The following is a 21,633-nucleotide window of genomic DNA, read 5'->3' on the forward strand; positions in this document are numbered from 1 at the left end:
TGCTGCATTCACTGGAATCTTCAATAAGGTAGAATGCTCTTTATAAGGTAGTAACAACTCTGCTTCCCTTATCTTTAGCCTCTTTGATTTTTCTATCTGACTTACAACGTCTTGCTTTGGTTGCTTCCTTCCTGAAGGAGTTAGACGTGAATGTACTATCAGAATGAAATACTATCTAAAGACCAAGTTACAACATGAAAGGTGTTATTAGTCAGAACCTAGGAACCGAAGATTCTGCTCTTAAATGTCTCCAAACAATGAAAAAAGGCTCCCCACGTTCAGTGTGGTTTAGAAAATAAATTCTTGCCCTATTCCTGCAGCAAATAACTCCTCAGAGAGATGACAGAGGACGTGATTTGGCAGAGTCCAAAAGTCATGAAGGTGCATAGGAAAAACTGTTCTGGAAAAGGTAAAGTGCTTTGTCCTGTTTTAGTTTCTGGCTGACTTTGTGCTGGTTGGAGACCTGCACATAGAATGGTACAGAGGGTTGTTTTTTGTTTCTCTTTCAACTGTAATATGAAGAGATAATCAAGATCTTCCCAGAAGTCATCCCATCTGTTCAACTAGTTAGGTCAATTTGCATTTTATTAAACTTTTTTTCTATACACATTAAGGAAATCATTCGTTCCAGAAATCGTAAACACAGTGAGCAGCACATTCTCCAGGCCTTGTCCAGGAACATAGGGGAGGAGCTTTTGCTTACAGCAAATCGGTCCTGTTACATTTCATTTTCAACAGTCACACAATTTCTGCATTAATATAAAATGATTTAAGAATGATGGCTTAGGGACCCAGCAGGTGATGGCTTAGGAGCCAGCAGGTGGCTTGGTAGTTAAGGTGCTAGATCCCACATGTTGACTTTGAGGTTCAAGTCCCAGACCTGGTGGCTTAGAAAACACACCAGGCACATGTGCGTGTGTATCCAAAATCCCAAGAGGAGACTGGAGGAGAAAGGAGTGTGGCGTGGCCATTCCCCCTCAGGGGGGTGATTTCTCACTTTTCCTCTCTCTCTCTCTCTCTCTCTCGCATGAGCGCTCTATAATTTTTTTTTCTTTTTTAGAAAAGAAAGAATAACAGCTTAGAGACTTAAAATGGGCAAAATTGACTGTGCTCCAATTAGATCTCTCTGGCTTCTGTGTCTATAAGGTCTCGCCACAAATATAACCAAAACATCAGGTATAGGCATAATTCTTTGCACAGTTTAGTTTTCTTTTAAAATGTGAGAACGTCTCCTTGCTGCCTTTGAGTTGTAAGATAAAGCTACTTGGGGCTTCTGGAAAATATGAGAGAATTATTGCATTTCTTAAAGTATGGTCACTATTGTTAAGATACAGGGGGAAAAATCCTGGCCATGTTTTCAAAAACAAAACAAAACAAAACCTAAAAATTTTCAAGTAAGATTGACTTACGTAAAACACAAACACAATCAGCGTCTGGCAGTACACGGTCAGACGCTGACACTGGCTACAGTACAGTCCGGGCTGTATCGTCAGCCGGAACAGAAAGTTGTGCTGCGGAAGAATGTGTAATTTTACACCTCTGCTTATTACAAAATGCTTTTCATCTGGTACATAGAAAACAGTTCATTAGTATCTGGAATTTAGGAGCATCGGAAAACGTCAGGCAGCTGTCATGAAGAACCTTAGGCAAAGCTGCTTGAACTAAGACACTGGAATTTTTCCCTCAGAGACTGAACAATATTTTGTTGATTGGCAGACGGCCCTCTCCAGAGATAATCATTCAGTTTGTCAGAATCGTTGTAAGATGTCAGATAGGGCGTAAGCCCGAGTTTGCTGTTGATTGACTTTTTGGGAATGCACGGACTATTCAAAGAGGAAGGCGTGTTGCCACTGCAGAGATTTTCACCGGAGTCCAGATCCATCATCTTCGAGCCAGATCTCCTTCTCCGATGATGAGAGAGCTCCAGCTCCGACTCCTCTTCTTCTGACTTAATTTCCACATAGTCATCTTCATCTCCTTCCGTCTCCTTGAAATTGGAAAAATAGTTCTGTGTCGCTATTTGGGCATTCAAGGGTAGATTTCTATTTACTACCAGAATTTTCTGTGAGTCTTGGAGTGTGAGGTCTGAGCACTTGCCAGTGCCCTGTTGGCATGAGTCCGCGGCACCTGGCAGCAAATCCTGGTGACTCTCACACCTCGCGTTTCTGCATAAAGACAGTGGCTGTTTCTTTTCCATTTCACTAGGGTAGCTGATGGAGTCTGTGGACTGGTTTATCAAAATTGAGGAAGATGACTGAGACCTGTGATAAAGCTGAGATTTAGCACTGATTCCTTTCCGACCCAGAGAGTTGTAGAGATGGCCCTGACATGAGTTCTCTTTGTTGGGCTGACTCACCACCACGCTGCATCTCTGCAGGGAGTCTGGCAGGCGGTCGGAGGTTTGAAGAGAAGGCACGGAGCAAGCTGCAGACAGCTGTCTGGGAGTACTTTTTGTATTGATCTCTGAAGTGGGATATTTTGACTTCAAGTCTTGCTCTGGCTGGGGACAGAAATCTGCTAACTCTCCATTACTGTAGGTTGAATGCCAGAGCCAATCCTCCCTGCCATGGTGGGTCTGGGAAGGGGATGCAGACCTCAGGAGGGAAGACTCTTGAGGGCTGGCCCAGCCATCCTTCTGAATTTTAATGGGAGTCTCTCTGAATACAATCTGGTCATACAGTTGGGAATACTCAGCAATCCTGGCACCTGCAAGGCAAATATTGAAACGATAAATATACATAGAATTATTCCTACATAGAAAAGATTTTTAAAAACTACAGAATATAACATTCGGACCAAGATATTAAAGACATTTAAACAGTAGAAAGGCTTTTAAAGTGAAGTTCGAGAATGAGGAATCAGTGAACACAACACAAACTAACAAAATAATTCAGTTTAATAGAAAGCAAAATGCCACCTGAACATTTGTGTAATTTGATTTAACTCTGTATTATAAGGGGGTCTTCACAAAAGTTCATAGAAAAATGGAAGTGATGCATGACTTTCAACATTTTTTGGCACCAAAATATATTCATATTTTAATTCCATTTCCCTGCAAACTTTTAGAAGTCCCCTCGTATTTTACCTCAATGGCAGGTCTGTAAGTGTCCACTATATATAATAAATTTTCTTGTGTTCTTTATAAGCAGAAAACAGTGTCAGTGCTGAAAACAAACATCATAAAAACGGGAAGTCAGCATTTAAGCCCTGCTCAATGCAAAACAACTCAAGTAGCCATTAAGAGAAGCATGACCACAGTGCAATGGTGATGTCTAGCTTCTCACCACTCTGGTTAGCTCTCAGACAACTACTCCTAGAAGGGTCCGTTCCCCGAGGCTGTTTCCAGCAAGCCCTTCATATCACTGTCTAGGGACCCGATGTCTGGAGGATGTCCTCTCTTACAGTACTTCGAAACCACATTTATTGACGAAAATTATTGTATCTCCTTCCTCATCCCCCAAGCCCATGCCTCCAAGACATTGGGAATGAACCATCTGTGCTTGGACTCAATGATCTAACGCTCTCTAGTGCTGATTCGAGAACAGGACTTGACAGAGACTGCTACAAAAGTTTTGCCACTTAGAACAAACACTGAGGTCATTTTCTCTGTTGCACTCTTCTGCATACAGATGTTTCTAAAGATATTAACTGAACCATGATGCAGGCAGAGGATCTCTTGAGCCTATAATGATTTATGAGAGAGCGCCCAGGAGATGTCAATTTCAAGCACTACTCCCCTCCCCAATCTAGGTATCCAACATGACCATCCTAGAATCAAAGAACTCCCTGCGTCTTACAAATTGCTTAAACCACATCTCCACAACCTCCGTAAAGGAAATCTATTCTCTCCCATATTTGACAACCTGCAGGTGACACTGTTTTCTTCCTCCTCTTTAAGCTACTTATGTTTTTAGCAGCCTGTTACTAGTACATTGTTCCTTACATTTAAGCTAAGTACTTATTTAGTTGAGTTCCTTCCATTTTGGGTCTGCCTTTTATGAGGTCAGGAAACAGCCCATCTTTGTGAGCCTCTTAACTGCAGCCCCCTCAATTCTCTTAACCCTTACTCCCTCCGATCAAGGTCAACAATCTGTTTAACTTCTCATTATAGATCCTAGATGCAGACCCTTTGGGTTTTTAGCTCTAGATTCCTTGGAAGGACAGACTGTTAGCTTAGAAATTTTCTTTCTTTCTTTCTTTCTTTCTTTCTTTCTTTCTTTCTTTCTTTCTTTCTTTTTCTTTTGGAGAGGTTTTTTGCTGTAGGGCACATGTGCTCACCAGACAGAGACAGACAGAGAGACAGAAAGCCAGAAATTCCCCCCCAGTGGGGATGGCCACGCCGCAATCCCTTGTCCTCCATTCTCCTCTTGGGATCTTGGGCATGCACGCACATACGCCTGGCATGAGTTTAAGCCGCCGGGTCTGGGACTCAAACCGTGATCAACTATGTGGGAGTCCAGCGACATAGCCATTACGCTAACTGCTGGTCCCAGCTTAGAAATTTCTAATAAGAAAATCTTGTGAAATTACTCCAAAATGTATAGTAAAGATTCTTAATACCAATTAAGGTTTAGCAACACTGTTAGAGAAATCATATAAAAGTCTACATGGTTTCCAGTGTACCAGTGAGCCATCTTGAAACCTACAATGTTTCATTAACTAGGAAACCCAGCCCTGGACAACTGGATCCTGAGATGGTCTCATGGGGTAGCCGTCCCCCAGAAGGTCAGCAGCTCAGTCCAGGTCAACATTACACACACTGCACTCCGAGCCTGACCTCGCAGCTGAGTCAGGAAGGCTCTGGGCTTTCACAGGCTTCCAAGAAGACTGTGACTTAGGAGAAAGCAGTAGAACTAATTAAAATTCAAACAAACTATTTCAATGTCAAAATGTAACCATAAAGTTTTACAAGAGCAATCAGCTCTTGGCTTTAGCCCAGATAATCTGAAACCATGTATTATCCAAAGTACCACCATATTTCTCATGCTTTTGTCTTACTCTCCTCTTCTCGTGCTTCATCAAATCCCACCCATCTCTCCAGATCCTCCATAGGCCCTACCTGCCCCTGAATTCTTTTCTGATTTCTTGTCTCTGAAGTCTTCCACTCGTGTCCTTATTCTGTTCTACCAGTGGGTGTGTGTGCGTGCACACATACATGCAGACACCCACACACCATCCTGTGCTGCTGACTGTTCATATGTGGGCTGGCTGTTTATTCAAGCTAGTCTATGAGCTTTTGATCTTGGAGAACAACTTGCACATGTTATTCAGGTCCCTATGGAGCACCTGTCATTTTTCTAGACAGAACTTGGTCTCAATAATGCTTTCATTACTCGGAAAGTTTTCTCTCTCCTTTTATTTTAAATATAGTGTTATAAAATAGACACACTTTTCCTGAGACCATACCACTGAGAGTGGAAATGCAGCCTGGAAATCAGGTCATAGCAGAACAGAAGAAGCAGACTACAGCCTTGGATGAAATGTTTCCTATGGATGAGTCACACGGTTTATCTCTGGACAACAAAGAGTGGACCATCTCATCAATTCTGAGGAAGAAGTTCCTCACTAGGAGACAATGTATTGCGCTTATCTAAGGTCTTCTGGTCTCAGCTTGACCTTGTACGGGCGTCTGTGACTTGGCATGATGCCAGCCTGAACAAGCGACAAGCTCGTAGAGCACCAGCTGTGATTCAGCAGCTCCCATTAGCGCGATGTACAGGGTCCAGCCAGACGAGATGAAGGCTCTAGCCTAGAAGGTTTGGTACGAGACCCTGGTGTGCCTAGTCCTTGCATTAATGATCTTCATAAAGCACGTTCATCATCATTCCATGACAATCTCAGGGCTGACACTGGCTTACTTCCCTTTTTCAAAGTTTGAAAGTTGGATTCTTTATGATTCCAGAGAAAAATGTGAAGTAATCCTTGACAAGAAAACTATCAAACATTCTGTTTTCAGGAGAGATGATTACAAATATTTCTAGAGGCCAGCAGGTGGGACAGAGGTTAAGGCACTGGATCCCACAGGCCGACTATGCAGTTTGAGTTCAGTACCCAGTCGCTTGAAAAACAAGCAAGGCACATGTGTGTACATGCTCAAAATTTTGAGTATAGAGAAAGGATTGCTGAGTGACCATCCCAGAGAGGGGTTGATTCCTCACTTCCCTCTCTCTCTCTCTCTCTCTCTCTGTGTGTGTGTGTGTGTCTCTCTCTCCAGGAAGTGCACACACCCTACAGGAGAAAAAAAAAAAGGTTTCTGATGTTGCTGGAGATGTATACACCAGCATAAAAGTGTGTCTTCCCTACTTTCCACAAGAAGGACAATTCCATGAGCTTATACAGAGTTTTCTCCCATGTGGACATCACAGAAAACAAGAACCCAAAGGTATCCTTGGCCTCCATGCCTGAAAGGAGGGGGTTCTGACTAAGCAAATGGCCACCGTGTGATAACAGGCTCTAAAATGTGGGAGCAACTAGACCTGGTTGGGTGACTTATAGGCGGCAATCTGATCCGGGGCCTGTAGACCCCGGCTAGAGAGTTCAATAGAGATGCTCGAGAGTTTCAGCAGGTGAATAGGGCGCTCCTCCTTCCGCACAACACCGAGAGCAAGCTCCTGGCAAAGTGGCAAGGCCCATACGAAGAAGTCTGGAGAAGCGGTCCACTCGATTACGACGTCCTGTGCCCAGATAAACAAGAGAGAGAAAAGGAGTCATCATGTCACCTGATTGCAAGCCTAGTGGGCACAGGAAGTGGTCTCGATCACCCAGATGGAAGAGGTGTGGGTGTAATTCATCAGGTCCAAGAGATGGCAGGCCCTAGGGACGTGCTCCTGCCAGATGGCAGGGGAAAACGTCACTCTCAGAAGATGACTTTGGAGAGATCTTCTCCTCTTTGTTGGGAGAACGCCAATAGTAGCCCACCATGTCAAGAAAGGACCCAGGCTTGAGGCTGAGAAAAGATCCTGTGGGATCCCAAGAAGATACCAGTGGCCAAAAAAAAAAAAAAAAAGGAGAACAAACCAAATAAGCCCTAATGTGTCAGTATCAAAGGACACACTTGTCTCAGAATTTTGCAGTTTAATGCATGTTACATATTCTAAACAACCTGGCCCAGGCAATTACTTTTTCTTTCTTTCTTTTCTTTTCTTTCTTTCTTTCTTTTTTTTTTTTTTTTAGGTTTTTGCCATAGGATGCATGTGTTTCCCGGAGAGAGAGAGTGAGAGAGAGAAAGTGAGAAATCACCTTCTAAAAGGGATGGCCATGCTGCAATCCCATCTCCTCTATTCTCCTCTTGGGATTCTGGGCATGCATGCACATGGGCCCAGTGTGATTTTCAAGCTGCCAGGTCCAGGACTTGAACTGCTATTGGCCATGTGGGAATCCAGTGCCTTTACCACCATGCCATTTGTTGGCCTTTTAAAGAACAATCTGCTGGCATAAATCATTGTAATGAGAAACCAGTGTTGTATTTTCTCCTATTCTGAGAAGTTCCAGCCTAGACTCAGTCAACAGTTCTGTCAAGATACAATTGCTTCTAAGGCCATCCACGCCCCCACCGAAGAACACTCTGCAGTGAGAGTACGGGCATTTTCTCTAAGTGTAAGAGCAAACCAGCGTAGCAGCACTCGCTTTGGAAAGGGGACATGCGTCACTTTCAGTATATTACTGCGAGGAGAAAAATACTGGGTCACTGGAAAAGTCATGATGCATTTTTGCATAGAAAAAATAGAAACATACATCATGACATCCTCATCAACCCAATACGTAGAACCTGGTCATTCTCACATTTGTACAAAAATCACTTTAACCTCTATTTTATTACAAAGAAGAACTGAGAGTCTGTAAACTCCTTTAGACATTACTTCCAGGGCCCCACGTCCCCATTGTTAAAAAATTTTACTGAAGATTAAAGTTTTAGACAATTTTTAAATATTATCAATCATTCAAAAAAAAATACAGGTTCTAATTAAGTAACTTGTAGGTTCATTTAGGAATTTAGTATCTCCCTCCTATTGTCTCATTTCCATGGAGATAAATAAGTTGATTCCAAAGAAAGGAGCTTAGTGGCACCAAGTCCAACACTCCCCTGTCATTGTGCAGCTGGCTACCCAGACCCATCCGGACACGGAGCCATCTTGTTTTCACTCTTCATCAGAGAACTGGCTCCTCTCCCTAGGTATTAGGGGGGTCCTTTGTCAGAAAATCTAGGGTGGGATTTCTTAAAATATGCTGGCAAGGCCACGCTGTTTTAAAATACAGATTCCTGGGCCTAACCTCAGAAATGTCCCTGGGTCTGCAGAGGAAGATACTGAGGTGAAAACTGCTACCCTCTGGCTTTTCATCCAATGAGGATCGTGTGTTTCATTCACACCTAGGCACTTCTGAGATGGGCGTTACGCTTTGTCCTGCAAAAAAGTCAAACCATGAGTGTCTCCTTCACTCCTGTAGCCCTGATCCTACCCATGGCGTGCCTAAGCTCCTGGTTTAGTTACGCTCCACGACGGACGTCTGACTAAAGAGGTAGACTTCTAGAAGCACATATGAGAATGCTGGAGGAGATGGCATTCAAGGCTTTACGGCAGCTACTTTTGATTTTTTTACTTACTTATTTACTTATGTATTTATTTATTAGTTTTTAAAGGTTTTTGCTATAGGGCGCATGTGCTCGCCAGAAAGACAGAGAGAGACAGAAAACGAGAAATCACCCCTGCCCAAGGGAGGAAGGCCACGCTACAATCCCTTGTCCATTCTCCTCTTGGGATCTTGGGCACACACGCACACGCGCCCAGTGTGAGTTTAATCCATTGGGTCTGGGACTCGAACTGCGGTCGACTATGTGGGAGTCCAGTGACATAGCCATTACACCAACTGCTGGTCCCACTTAGTATTTATTTATTTAGGTTTTTGCCATAGGGTCTGTGTGCTTGCCAGAAAGACACACACACACACACACAGAGAGAGAGAGAGAGAAAGAGAGAGAGAGACAGACAGACAGACAGAAGACAGAGAGAGGAAAAGTAAGAAATCTGTTCCCCCAGAGGGGATGACCACTCCCCAGTCCCTTCTCCTCCTGTCTCTTCCTGGGATTTTGGGTACACATGCACCTGTGTGATTATTTTTTTTTTTGAGAAGTTTTTGCTATAGGGCACGTGCGCTCGCCAGACAGACAGATAGAAAGCGAGAAATCACCCCCCAGGGGGGATGGCCACGCTGCGATCCCTTCTTCTCTATTCTCCTCTCAGGATCATGCACACACACGTACCCGGCGTGAGTTTAAGCCACCAGGTCCGGGACGTGAACTGTGGTCGACTACGTGGGAGTCCAGCGACATAGCCATTACGCTAACTGCTGGTCCCGCCCTATGTGATTTTCAAGCTGCTGGGTCCTGGACTCGAACTGTATAGAAGTCCAGTGTTGTAACCACCATACCACCTCCTGGCCCCAGCAGCTACTTTTAAAAACAGAGTGTTTTCAGTTCCCAAAATATGTGAGAAAGCAACTGAGTTTTACTGTGAGCAGTTCAGAAAAGTACAAAAAAGACCCTTTTTGTCCTTGTTAGCAGGAGCAGGCGTGTTTGTTGGGAATCTGAAACAAAGAGCCAAATCCTATTCTTTGTGTTTCCAAACCATAAAGTGCCCACGAGCTCATTCCCTCTAACTACTCAGACACAGAGAAGCACTGCAGATATCCCACGGGAAAAGTGAATGCTTTTTCTTTTCTTTTTTTTTTTTTTTCTCATACTTTAGGTTACTGTAGAGAATAAGTTTTCTTATAATATCAGCTCTGTAGTGACACACACACACACGAGAAAGCCGTCTGAGGTCAATCATGCTACAACCTGTATAACTCACTGGAGGTGAAGTGGGAAGGTTAGTGCAGGCTAAACATTCCTAGTCTGAACCTCCAAATCCAAGATGCCCCAAATTCAAAACTTTTTGAGGGCTGAAACAGTGTCATAAGTGGAAAATCCCCAATCTGACCTCATGTGTCAACATGCTACAATACAAAAACATGGCATTACATTACCCGCAGGCTGTGTGTAGGAGGGGGTCTTCAGACAGCTCATGGAAAAGCACATATTATAAAGAAACTGTGTGAGGGTTTCAGGTTTTCTTTTTGCACCAAAATAACCACATACTTTAGTTCCATTTTTTCGCGAACCTTTTGACATTCCTTCTTTAGCAATATATATGAAATAAATTCATTTTACGGTTAGTCCTGGGTCCTAGCCCAGAGATGTCTCTCTCTGAATAAGCAAATGTACCAAAATCTGGGGGGGTGGGGGGGAATCCCAAGTCTGACACACTCCTGGCCCTGAGTATTTTGGATAAGGGAAACACTGACTGTAGAGGCTTTGTCTGTGGTGTTATTGTTACTCAGAAATAACACATGCTAGAGTGTATCCACTCTGAGCACATCTGGACTCTGGGCACTGCCCTCAGGCCTTAAAGTGAGGAGGAAAAGCAGTGTGAACATACCAATGGCCGGCCCGCCTTGCTTTTTCTCTTCCAAGATGGCTGCCAGGTCCTTGTGTGTAGCTTTGTGGTGCTGACCGGCTGGCGGTTGCTCCACCTCTGGACTCTTCACTTTTAATAGCTGGTTTGCCTTCTTGATCTTCTGGCTATATTGCCTTGCCATCATAAAGACCCTGTTTTTTGTTTTATCTGCAGCCTCCATCCCAGGGTCAGGGTGTTCAGGGTCTGCTAAGGACAGACTGCAGTTGGCCAGGTCGTAGGGACTGTCCATGGGAGGCATGTCACTGGCCAGAGAGAGCCGGCTGAGGCTCACGAAGGAGCTGTCTTTAGAAATCAGGTCTCCTTCGAATGGGCAGTTGGCCCGGCCCACTCTGCCGGCCCTGCCCATGGTGGATGTGGGCACAGCCTGGATCCCTGGCAGTGACAGCGTGGACGAGGAGCAGGCCCCATTGTGGCTCAGGTTGGGTGAGCTTGTCATCTGCAGCCGCCCTGCCACGTCATCCTTGCTGACAGGAAACGCCGCCAGGAGTCGGTCTCGAGCTTTGTCTTCGTTTTTCTTGATGTAGTTCTCTAGATCATTCCAGATCTCATCGACTTCTTCAGACAGTTTATCAGACAGAGCCTTCTCGGCCAGAGACAAGTTACAGCTGGAAGAATTGCACAGCAAACTCAAATAGTCATTCTCAGGGGGCCCCTGCTGGTAGGGCATCTCGTCCTCACTGAACTGGAGGCTGTCCTGGGACACGAATGGCCTCAGACTGTCACAACACACAAAGTCCGCTTCCAGACCCAAAAAGGTGCTCCTCTTGGAACGCTGCAGGCTGTTACATTTGAAGTCCAGCGACGGCGGGTCTGGGAGTCCTATGGTGTCGTAGATGTTTTCCTCCACAGCCTGGAGTTCCTGTGTGCTTTGGATAGGGGCCTCTTGGCTGGAGACAGCACCGTCATTTCTTATGTGAAGAGAACTCTGACTGTGGCTAGCTGGCCTCTTTAAAAAGGTGAATTCTGGGGTGCTTTTGGGGCGAACAGAGTCCCTGGCTGATCTGGTGGGAGAGGGCTCAGCCCCTTCGCGTTTAGCAGCCATGAGTTTTAAGTCCTCGTAACTGATGTTATCGTAGACATGGTCTATGTCGTCAATGGTCAGCTCGACGGAGGACCCAAAGGGAGTGGCCGCCTCCTGCCCTCCTGGCACAGGGCCGTTCTGCAGGTCCCTCTGGGGGCTGTACTGAGAGCCATCGCTGTCCCTGATCCTTATTTCAGGAAGGCATGAGTTGCTCTCCCCAGCACTGCTGGCGCGCCTGACAATCCTGTGACCAGAGCCCGCGGGCTCGGTGGACTCTATCCGCCCCATGTGCCAGCTGCAGGGCCGGCTCGACGTGCTGTCCTCACACAGCCTGGCAGAGTTCAGATCCGAGGAGGAAAAGGATGGCACGAACATCTGATAGTCATCCTCGTCGTCCTCGTTCTCCTGTGGGGACCGTCGGCCGGGAAACAAGGCCTGTCTAATCTGGTGATCAGTCCAGATGTTTCTGACGGCCCCGCCCCTGCGCAGCACACTCATAATGGCAGAAGTGCTGGGCTGACTGCTCCTCTGTGCAGGAGACGGCCCTGTGGACGCCAGCCGGGGAGAGCTCTCCTCTCTGGAAACCTGAGAAGAGAGAACACATCGATTAAAGTACAGCACCACGGGAGAAGGTATATGACTTAGCACTTTCTCCTGGGTTACACATTGCCTCTGTGCGGACTGTGATATTCTTGGGGCCAGGTGGTGGTACAGTGGTAACACAACTGGAAAGGTTGAGGGTTCACATCTCGGAACCTCCCAAGGATGCTGGGCTTATGATGTCTGCCTGTGATTGGGCAGGCTGATACTGGAGCGTGGATCATGGCGTGAAGATCCTGCTGGGGGCAACCTCTTTCATAGAAGACATAAATAAACTTTAAAAAAAAGTAAAGACTGCAGGGGTCAGAGGTGGTGCAGTGGTAACGGTGCCAGACTCCTACATGGCTGACAGCGGTTCGAGTCCCAGACCTGGTAGCTTGAAAAATCCCATGTGTGTGCATGCCCACAATCCTGGGAGGAGGAGGAGAAGGAACTGCAGTGTGACCATGCCCTCTGGAGAGTGACTTCTCACTTTCCCTCTCCGCCTCTCTCTGGTGAATTCACATGCCCTATGGCAAAAGCTTTTAAAAAGAAAAAATAAAAAAAGAAAGAAAGGAAAGTACGTTGGATCATTGCAGAAAGGGCAGGAAGGTCAGGAATTAATATTTATTTAGAAACTAGGTAGACCATTTACAGATATTCTCCAAACTTAATATTCACCATCACTCTGCGCTAGATAAGATTGTTCAAATTTCATAGTAAGGAAACCGAGGCTTCAAAAAATTCAGTAACTGGGACCAGCAGTTAGTGTAATGGCTGTGTCACTGGACTCCCATGTAGCTGACCGCAGTTCGAGTCCTGGACCTGGTGGCTCCAACTCACGCTGGGCGCATGTGCGTGTGTGCCCAAGATCCTGAGAGGAGAATGGAGGAGAAGGGATTGCGGCGTGGTCATCCCCCCTGGGGGGTGATTTCTCGCTCTCTGTCTCTCTGTCTCTCTCTGTCTTTTTGGCGACTGCATGCACCCTATAGCAAAAACCTCTCCAAAAAAAGAAAAAAATGATTTGGTAACTTTGTCTTCCTGGTGAATAGTAAGGCTGGACCCCAACCCAGGTCTGACTCCAAAACTCTTGCTCCAAAGCAGAGAATTAGCTAAACTGAGAAAACCCTTAAGATACTTCACATAAGTCTTCTGTGCACCTGGCGAACATTCACTGTAGAAATAGGTATGTAGAGATCAGGATTCTGAGATTTCCTATGGAGTTTTAGGCCCAGTGCCTGATTCCTAGGAGTCTGACTATGGCTTCCATCTACCGGAAACTCCTGAGATCTGACTGCATATTCCAAGGGTTTCTCTTGCCCCTGCAGACCCACATGGACTTGACCGGTATTACCTAGGTTTATAAATTCTAGGCAAAAGCTTTTCTTGTAGGAATGTGCAGCTGTGTAGGGCTAGAGCCATGTGGGAAGGCCCAGGGTTTGGATCCTGGGTCTACCTAAACATACCAGGTGTGCCCAAGGGTGTGCTCAGGATCCTGGCTGGCTGGATAGCTGGGGCTGGGGGGAATCTCAGCATAATAAGACCCTGTCAAGATTACCCACCTATCTCCTTCCTCAAAATCAACTTTAAAAAAATATCCTGAGGGCCGGCAGGTGGCATGGTGGTTGGAATGCTGGACTCTCACATGGCCAACCATGGTTCAGAGTCCTAGACATGATGGCTTGCTTTCTCACTCTCTCTGGTCAAAGTAAAATAATAATAATTAATTAATTAAATAATGCCTAAAAAACCTCAATGTTATTTTTCTATTAAAACTTTAAAAATTCATTTAGTCAATTAATCTTTTTCTTTGTTTTTGGAAAGATTTTTGTATAGGGTGCATGCACTTGCTGGAGAAAGGCTAAGAGACAGAGAGCGAGAAATCACTCCCTGAGGGGATGGTCACGCTGCAACCCCTTCACCTCCATTCTCCTCTCGGGATCTGGGGTGCACACACACATGCCCAGTGTGAGTTTCACACACACTAAAGTATGTGAAAGTGGTGGGTTCAGAACTCGAACCGTGGTCGTTCATGTGCGAGTCCAGCGCCTTAACCACTACATCACCTAGCCCCAGTCATTTCATCTTTTGTTCTTTTTTTCCCACATATAGCTACACATGGTATTTTTATATAATATTTACTGGGACCAGCAGTTGGCATAATGGCTATGTTGCTGGACTTCCACGTAGTCGACTGTGGTTCAAGTCCCGGACCAAGTGGCTTAAACTCACGTCATGTGCATGCATGCCCAAGATCCCAAGAGGAGAATGGACGAGAATGGATTGTGGCAAGGCCATCCCCTCCTGGTGGGTAATTTCTCATTTTCTGTCTCTCCTTCTGGTGAGCACACACACCCTACAGCAAAATCTCTCAAAAAAATGTATATAATATTTACTGACTTTATGTATCTTTTTCTCCACCCTTTAGTATCTCTTCCTTTTCATCTGGCTTAGCACTGATAAAATGTTTATAGAAATGTAGGTATACAGTAATTACTTTTGTATAAATTAAATTCATGGGACCAACAGTTGGCATAATGGCTATGTCACTGGACTCCCATGTAGTCGAACTTGGTTCGAGCCCTGTACTCAGTGGCTTAAACTCACGCCAGGCGCATATGCATGCGTGCCCAAGATCCCGAGAGGAGAATGGAGGAGAAGGGATTGCAGTGTGACCATCCCCCCTGGGGGGGGTGATTTCTTGCTTTCTGTCTCTCTTTCTGTCTTTCTGGTGTGCTCACACCCTACAGCAAAAACCTCTCAAAAAACAATTAAAGTAAATTCATACTAACTAGCTAAATTATGCCAAAACACTTTGAAAGTGTAACACAGTGATTCTGAGTTTCTTGCAATAACCAAAAGTAATCCTTGTTAAGATCTTTCACCTGGGGCCAGTGAGTAGTATGGTAGTTGGGATGTTAGATTCCCACATATCTGACTGCTTAAAAAAATCACAATAAATAAATAGAATTTATAAATAAATATTTAAAAGAGAATAAAAGAATAAAAGTTCCAAATAATAATAAATATATTTGAATATTTAAAAAAATCTTGGGAACCAGCGGTTAGTGTAATGGCTATGTCGCTGGACTCCCACGTATTGACCGCGGTTCAAGTCCTGGACCCGGTGGCTTAAAACTCATGCCAGGTGCGTGTGCGTGCGTGCCCAAGATCCCAAGAGGAGAATGGAGGAGGAGGGATTGCAGCGTGACTATCCCCCCTGGGGGATGATTTCTCGCTTTCTGTCTCTATGTCTCTCTCTGTCTGGTGAGCGCACGTGCCCTATAGCAAAAACCTCTCGATAAAAAAAAAAAAAAAATGAAAAAAAAAATCTTTCATTCCAGAAAATGTTCAGATGTTTCAGTAAATTAGGTACCTTGGATTGCTAATTCTGGGGCCTGCAGGTGGCAGGGTCGTTAAGGGCACTAGACTCTCAGGTGGCCGACCACAGTTGGAGTCCTGGACCTGGTGCTTTCTTTCTCACTTTCCCTCCCTCCCTCCCTCCCTCTCTCCCTCTCTCTCTCTCTCTCTCATTCACTCTGTCCCTCTCCAATCAAATTAAAATAAATAAATTTAAAAAATTATTATTATTTGCCAGAGAATGCATGCATTTGTCAGAGAGAGAGAGAAAGGGAGGAGAGAAAGCTCCCCTCCATGGGGCATGGCCATGTCTCAATCTTCTTTTCTTACCCTGAAAGGATTTTGGACACACTTGCACATGTACCTAGCATGTTTTTCAAGCTGTTGAGCTGGGATTCAAACTGTGGTCGGCCATGTGGGCTCTGCCTCTCCATACACCGTGCTTAGCCTCTGCACTATGGGGCCAGCCCTAAGTTTATTTTTATTCATGACAGAGAACATATGTGTGTTTACTAGAGAAAGAGACAGGTGCACACACAAGAGAGAAGCACCCTAGAGAGGGTCTTATCAGGTCATGATCCCCTCTCTAAGCCACCCAGCTTGTCAGGATCCTGGGCACCTGTGAACACCGGGCACATTTCAGTTGACTGGGCCAGGGATCCGAAGTTGTGGTCGGCCATGCGGTTTCCAGCACGCAGTTTGGTATGCTACTGACTGGGTCTGGGTTGTTAATACTGAAGTATATCTTTAAGGTATTTATACTGGAAATGAAGATGGCAGTACTTTGGAAGCTACAAATTTACATCAAAAAATCATCAGTAGTGGGGCTGGCAGGTGGCATGGTGGATAAGGGAGCTGGACTCCCACATAGCCAACCACGGTTCAAGTACTGGACCTGGCGGCTTGCTTTTTCACTTTCTCTCTCCCTCTCTCTTTCAGTCTGTCCCTCTATGATTGAATAAAAATAAATAAAGTTAAATAAAAAATAAGAAAAAGAAAATCATTAGAACTGAACAAGCTCTTAGATTAAGAAGTAATCGGTATTTGATTGGTCACAACATAAAATGTTAATACCTCAGTTTTACCAGGGCCATGATGAATTTCATTATTTTATTTTTCCACATTCTTAGCATTATGGCTATTTAATGACATAATAGTTACCATTTATGGACTACTTGCTTTATGCCAAATATTGTATTAAGCACATTGAAAAAGATACATTATTGCATTTAATCTTTATAATAATGTGTATGTTAGTAACTTAAATCCTGATAAGGTTAAGTAACTTTCCTACCATCATGTTTCTAAATGGCTGAAATGGATTTGAATCCCTGACATAATCCACAGCTAACATATGAGCTTAACCACTACACACACACACACACACACACACACACACACACATACACAGCCATTGAAAAATCCAGGAGAAATATGAAGCTATTATTAAGGAATATTTTCTATTATAGACTCTTTAATCACTGGTAAATTTGCTTTCTTTGCATTCAGTATACACTTATCACATTATTGTTAGAAGGTGGAATTTTATCACTAAGAAAAGCTCACTGGCGTTTCCTTTCTTGTCTTCAGAGTTGTAAGTTTAGGGGGTCCACACATGGCCTCTGGCTTGAGCACTGTTGCAGTTTCCAGGAGGCTCTTAGAACTGTATCACCAGAAATTTTTTTTTTTTTAAGTTGCAAAAGAGCATTTGCACATGCTACAGAGAGACATAGAAGAGAGGGAGATGGAGAAAGCAACCCGGGGGTGTGTGGTTATGCCGTAATCCCTCCTCTTCATCGCTCCATCTTGCTAGGATTTGGGGCATCACACACGTGTCAGATGTGTTTTCCAAGCTGCCAGAGCGGGATGTGACCTACGATCAGCCATGTGAGATCCGGCTTCGCTCAGCCACCAGGTTATGGGGGGGGCTCTCTTCAGAGTTCTTTGACGAGTGGTTCCCCACTTAGTACTGAGAAGGACGGGGCTACCTTAAAGAGCAGGTACCTTCCATAGTGCTCCCTTATCACAACAAGTAAATTAAAACATCAGAAGTTCATGCCATTTTCCAGGACCACAAGCCAATTAACATTAATAAATTTCAAAATCTTCTAAACAAAAATATGTACTGAAAAAAATGTACATTTATTTAGCCATGAAAATTTAAAAACTAACTAAAAGATAAAACAAAGTTGAATTTTAGACATTGCAGGGTTTTGTTTGTTTGTTTGTTTGTTTTTTAATTTGCCATAGGGCAAACATGCTCACAAGAGATAGAGAGGGAAAGTGAAAAAAAACAAAAACAAAACCAAAAAACCCAGGGGATGGTCACACAGCAAGTCCTTCTCTTCCATTTCAAGCCTCCAGGTCCAGGATTCGAACTGCACAGTTGGCCAGGTGGATCCAGCTGCCCCATCATGCCACGGGCCACCCCTGAACCAGTTTTAACTGAAAGATACCACCTTTATCTTCAGGGTCACTTTGGCCCTGTGCTAAGCCAACGTCCACTGGAACTGGGAGGAGAGAGTGTCACAACCACATCCTCACTGTCACAGTACATTCACCAAAAAGCCACGATCGGGTCTTCAAGAATCGCTATTAAGCCAATTTATCAGTAGCCAATGGATCAGACTGGACAAAACACTCAGGTCAGGAGGTGGCATCTATTCTTCAGGGGTCATCCATTTGAATACACGTCCTCCAACTGAACACGCCATTCACATTTCCCCTTCTTAGCAGGCGAAAATCAAAACTTGACATAACGTAGTTTCACTAGTCCCAGGACATCACACCTCCGCCCAGCGGCAGGACCATATTCTTAGACTTCTTGCAATTGAGACTAAGGCCCGGGAGGGGAGTTACACTCAGGAGGCAAGGGCCGCCGTCTCACACAGGTGGTGGCACGGACAAGGGGGGACATGGTCCCACTAGTAAAATGCAGGTGTTCCCCTGAAGGGAAAGGGCAGCTCCCAGGCGGGGACAGGTGGCAAAGGAAGAAAGCGTCTGCCTTAGTTCTAAGAGATGAAGGGGTGGGAAGGAGATTGGTAAAGAAGAGACCTCACTTAAACCAAACGGAAATAATCCCAACGTAATCTAAATGTAAAACGCAATTTTCACAATGTAAAATAATTGTACCTGGAGCATGGGCTGGGATGGGGACAGAGAAGGAAAGGGCACCTATAAAGTATCTAAATCAACACTTAAGTAAAAAATGTGGCCATGCTTACCGTTTGGATGTCTTGTGCTGTTTCTGAAAAATAGAAGTGTTTTTTCAAGTTTGAGAATTAAAAGTGTCTCTCATATTAAGGTAAACACAAATATTTTATAGCATTTAAAACTTACTGCTAATAATTAGAGCCCCAGAGACTTCTGGGTCCTTTAGATCTGGTTTTCAAAAATACCTTTAAATGTTCCCAGTTATATGATGGGACGGGAAAAAGCATGTGGAAAAATGAAATGAAAGTATGAGTTTCGGCCAGCTGCAGTGGAGTGGTAACTCGGTACTCTGATGCTGACAGCGTGGGAAGGTCCCAGGTTCGTGCCCCAAGCCTACCTGTACACCAGGCAGTGTGTGCCTGAGGTCCTGGGGCAGATGGTGGTATGAAGACCCAGTTGGGGGTGCCTACCTCTCTGCCTGTCTTTCACATACAAGAAATAAATAAATTAAGAGAAAAAAATATTTTATTTTGGTTGAAAGAAATTTTAAAATCTATGCATCAACTTTTTTATAATTCACATTTCCATGACCATTTTGAAGGCCCTTCATATAACCTACTTTTAATGTATTTACTTTTTTTTTTTTTTTTCATGAGAGAGAGGGAGAGAAGACAGATAGAAATATGCTCCCAGGGACTCGTCACACCGATCCATCTGTTTCAGGGTTCCAAGCAGCTGGGATTGGAGGCAGGATGCTGTAACTGGCATACTTAGGTCAGTCCAAGAATTGAACCCAGGCCTTCCATATGGCTCCAGCATCACCCTACTGCCTGTGCCAATGCAGTCCTTAACCCCTGGTATACATAAAACAACCTTATAAACATCTGACTGCTGAAGTATCTTAGTCTGTGAGAACAATGAACCAATTCATGTTAATATGTTTCAAAAGCTTCCAAACAAAAAAAATATATAAAGAAATGTACCTGCCTTAAGAAATGAAAATCACACAATGAGAAGACTATGCTTCTGTTGATGTTTTAGATATTTCATTGGTGTTATCCAAAAGACTTTATCATTGAGAACTGTTTAATTACCGAAGCATATTAAGTAATTTCCTGCAACAAATTCACCCTGCTAGTGGTAGCCATAGGTCCTGTGTGCCCTGAACCACACAATGATTTGTTTTAAAAATAAAGATGGAATATGCAATATTGCATTTTCTGTTAAATATATGTGTACAGTTTTGTTAGTGGTGTTGACCTTCACTTCCTTTTTAATAGCTGTAGAGTATGTTAGCGTAATGGCTATGTCGTTGAACTCCTCTGCTGTCGACTGTGGTTCAAGTCCCGGACCCAGTGGCTTAAACTCACGCCAGGCGCATGTGCGTGCATGCCCAAGATCCCGAGAGGAGAATGGAGGAGAAGGAATTGCAGCATGGTCATCCCCCCCTGGGGGGTGATTTCTCTTTTTCTGTCTCTCTGTCTCTCTCTGTCTTTCTTGCGAGTGCACACGCCCTATAGCAAAAACCTCAAAAAGAAAAAAAATAGAGAACACACATACATTAGTCTGTCCACATTGGGTGAGTACTTCTGAACAGATGAACATGTTGGGTCAAGGGCAAATGCACATCTTAAGTTCAAATGGGCATTATGGAATTTTGCTTCTGAAGCATTACAAAAATTTACATTCTCATTGATTTTATTTTTTTGTATCTTTGGCCAACCTCATAACTTTTTTCCTTCTATTTATTTCATTCAAATCATTGTTTTTTCTGATTGCTAATATGAATGATCATTTTAAAATTTGATTGGCAGTGTGTATACTTCCTGGGGAGCTGCCCAATTATATTCTCTGTCTTTTAAAAAAGGAGTCCTTTATCTCTCTCCCTCCTCTTTTCTCAATGCATGACATTTCTTTATATGATACAGATATTAATCTTTTTATACCTTTCAAATATGTTACAAATAAGTTATTTGATTGCACTTTTCTTTATGGGACACTTTTGCCTTACCGAAATTCCTCTTTGTGCAATCAAATCTGTCCATTTGTAATTCATCTGGTAGCAGATACATGTGTGTGTATGTATATGTGTGTGTATGTATATGTGTGTGTATGTATATGTGTGTGCATGATTTCATTAAATAGATATCAATAAAAATGAAAACGAAATATATTTTAAGACTTACCGCTGGTCTTTAAAACTTTATGTGATCTTGAGGAAGGTTCTGGGAGGAAAAAATAAAGCCAACATCATTTGCTAAACCAAATAAAAAATTTTTATCAATGAATTAATTTATTGATGATTTAATTGCGCTTTAGAATTTTCTATCAAATTTGCCCAAATTCCCATTACTCAGAGATTTTTTTTTTTTTTTTAGGGGATTTTGCTCTATAGGGCAATTTTGCTATAGGGCACGTGTGCTCGCCAGAAAGAGAGAGAGACAGAGAGAGAGAAAACAAGAAATCACCCCCTCAGGGGGGATGGCCATGCCGCAATCCCTTCTCCTCCATTTTCCTCTTGGGATCTTGGGCACGTATGCATACGTGCCCGGCATGAGTTTAAGCCACCAGGTCCGGGACTCAAACCACAGTCGACTACATGGGAGTCCAGTGACAGAGCCATTACACCAACTGCTGGTCCCTCAGGGATTTATATTCATTGGGAAATAAAAATTTAAGCCAAAATAAAAGCTAGATTCCTACCCTTCCCCCTTCCTTTTTTTTTTTTTTTAAGACAAATTCTCACTATTGAGATCCTGTCTCAGCCTCCAGCTAGGAGTAGAGACCCCATCCCCAGACTTTAGGTTGGACAGGACTTGAACCCAGGCCTCAGCCTGCAGAGCAAAGCGTCTTAGCGCAGACTACCGTGGCTGGGATGCGAGTTCCACTGAAGGTGGCCTCAAATGTATCCAAGCTTGCAGGGAGCTCCATACCCAGACAGAAAAACGCCTTTTTGTTGGAAGGGAAGGGACTTTCAAGTACTGAATTTTGATGACAACATTCTAT

At 44.0% G+C, this 21,633-nt stretch overlaps 1 protein-coding gene across 1 annotated transcript in view; it reads right to left on the bottom strand.

The window, feature by feature from the left end:
• Positions 1-1,365: 1,365 nt before the first annotated feature.
• Positions 1,366-21,633, bottom strand: part of PLEKHG1 (pleckstrin homology and RhoGEF domain containing G1) — a 119,532-nt gene continuing 99,264 nt past the window's right edge. Inside the window, 4 exon segments of the mRNA XM_027769902.1 lie at positions 1,366-2,706; positions 10,476-12,120; positions 18,699-18,721; positions 20,814-20,852. Coding sequence (XP_027625703.1) covers positions 1,643-2,706; positions 10,476-12,120; positions 18,699-18,721; positions 20,814-20,852 — 2,771 coding nt within the window. The 3' untranslated portion in view covers positions 1,366-1,642.

This window comes from Tupaia chinensis, unplaced genomic scaffold (assembly GCF_000334495.1).
Source record: "Tupaia chinensis unplaced genomic scaffold, TupChi_1.0 Scaffold000014_1, whole genome shotgun sequence".
Lineage (NCBI taxonomy): Eukaryota > Metazoa > Chordata > Mammalia > Scandentia > Tupaiidae > Tupaia > Tupaia belangeri.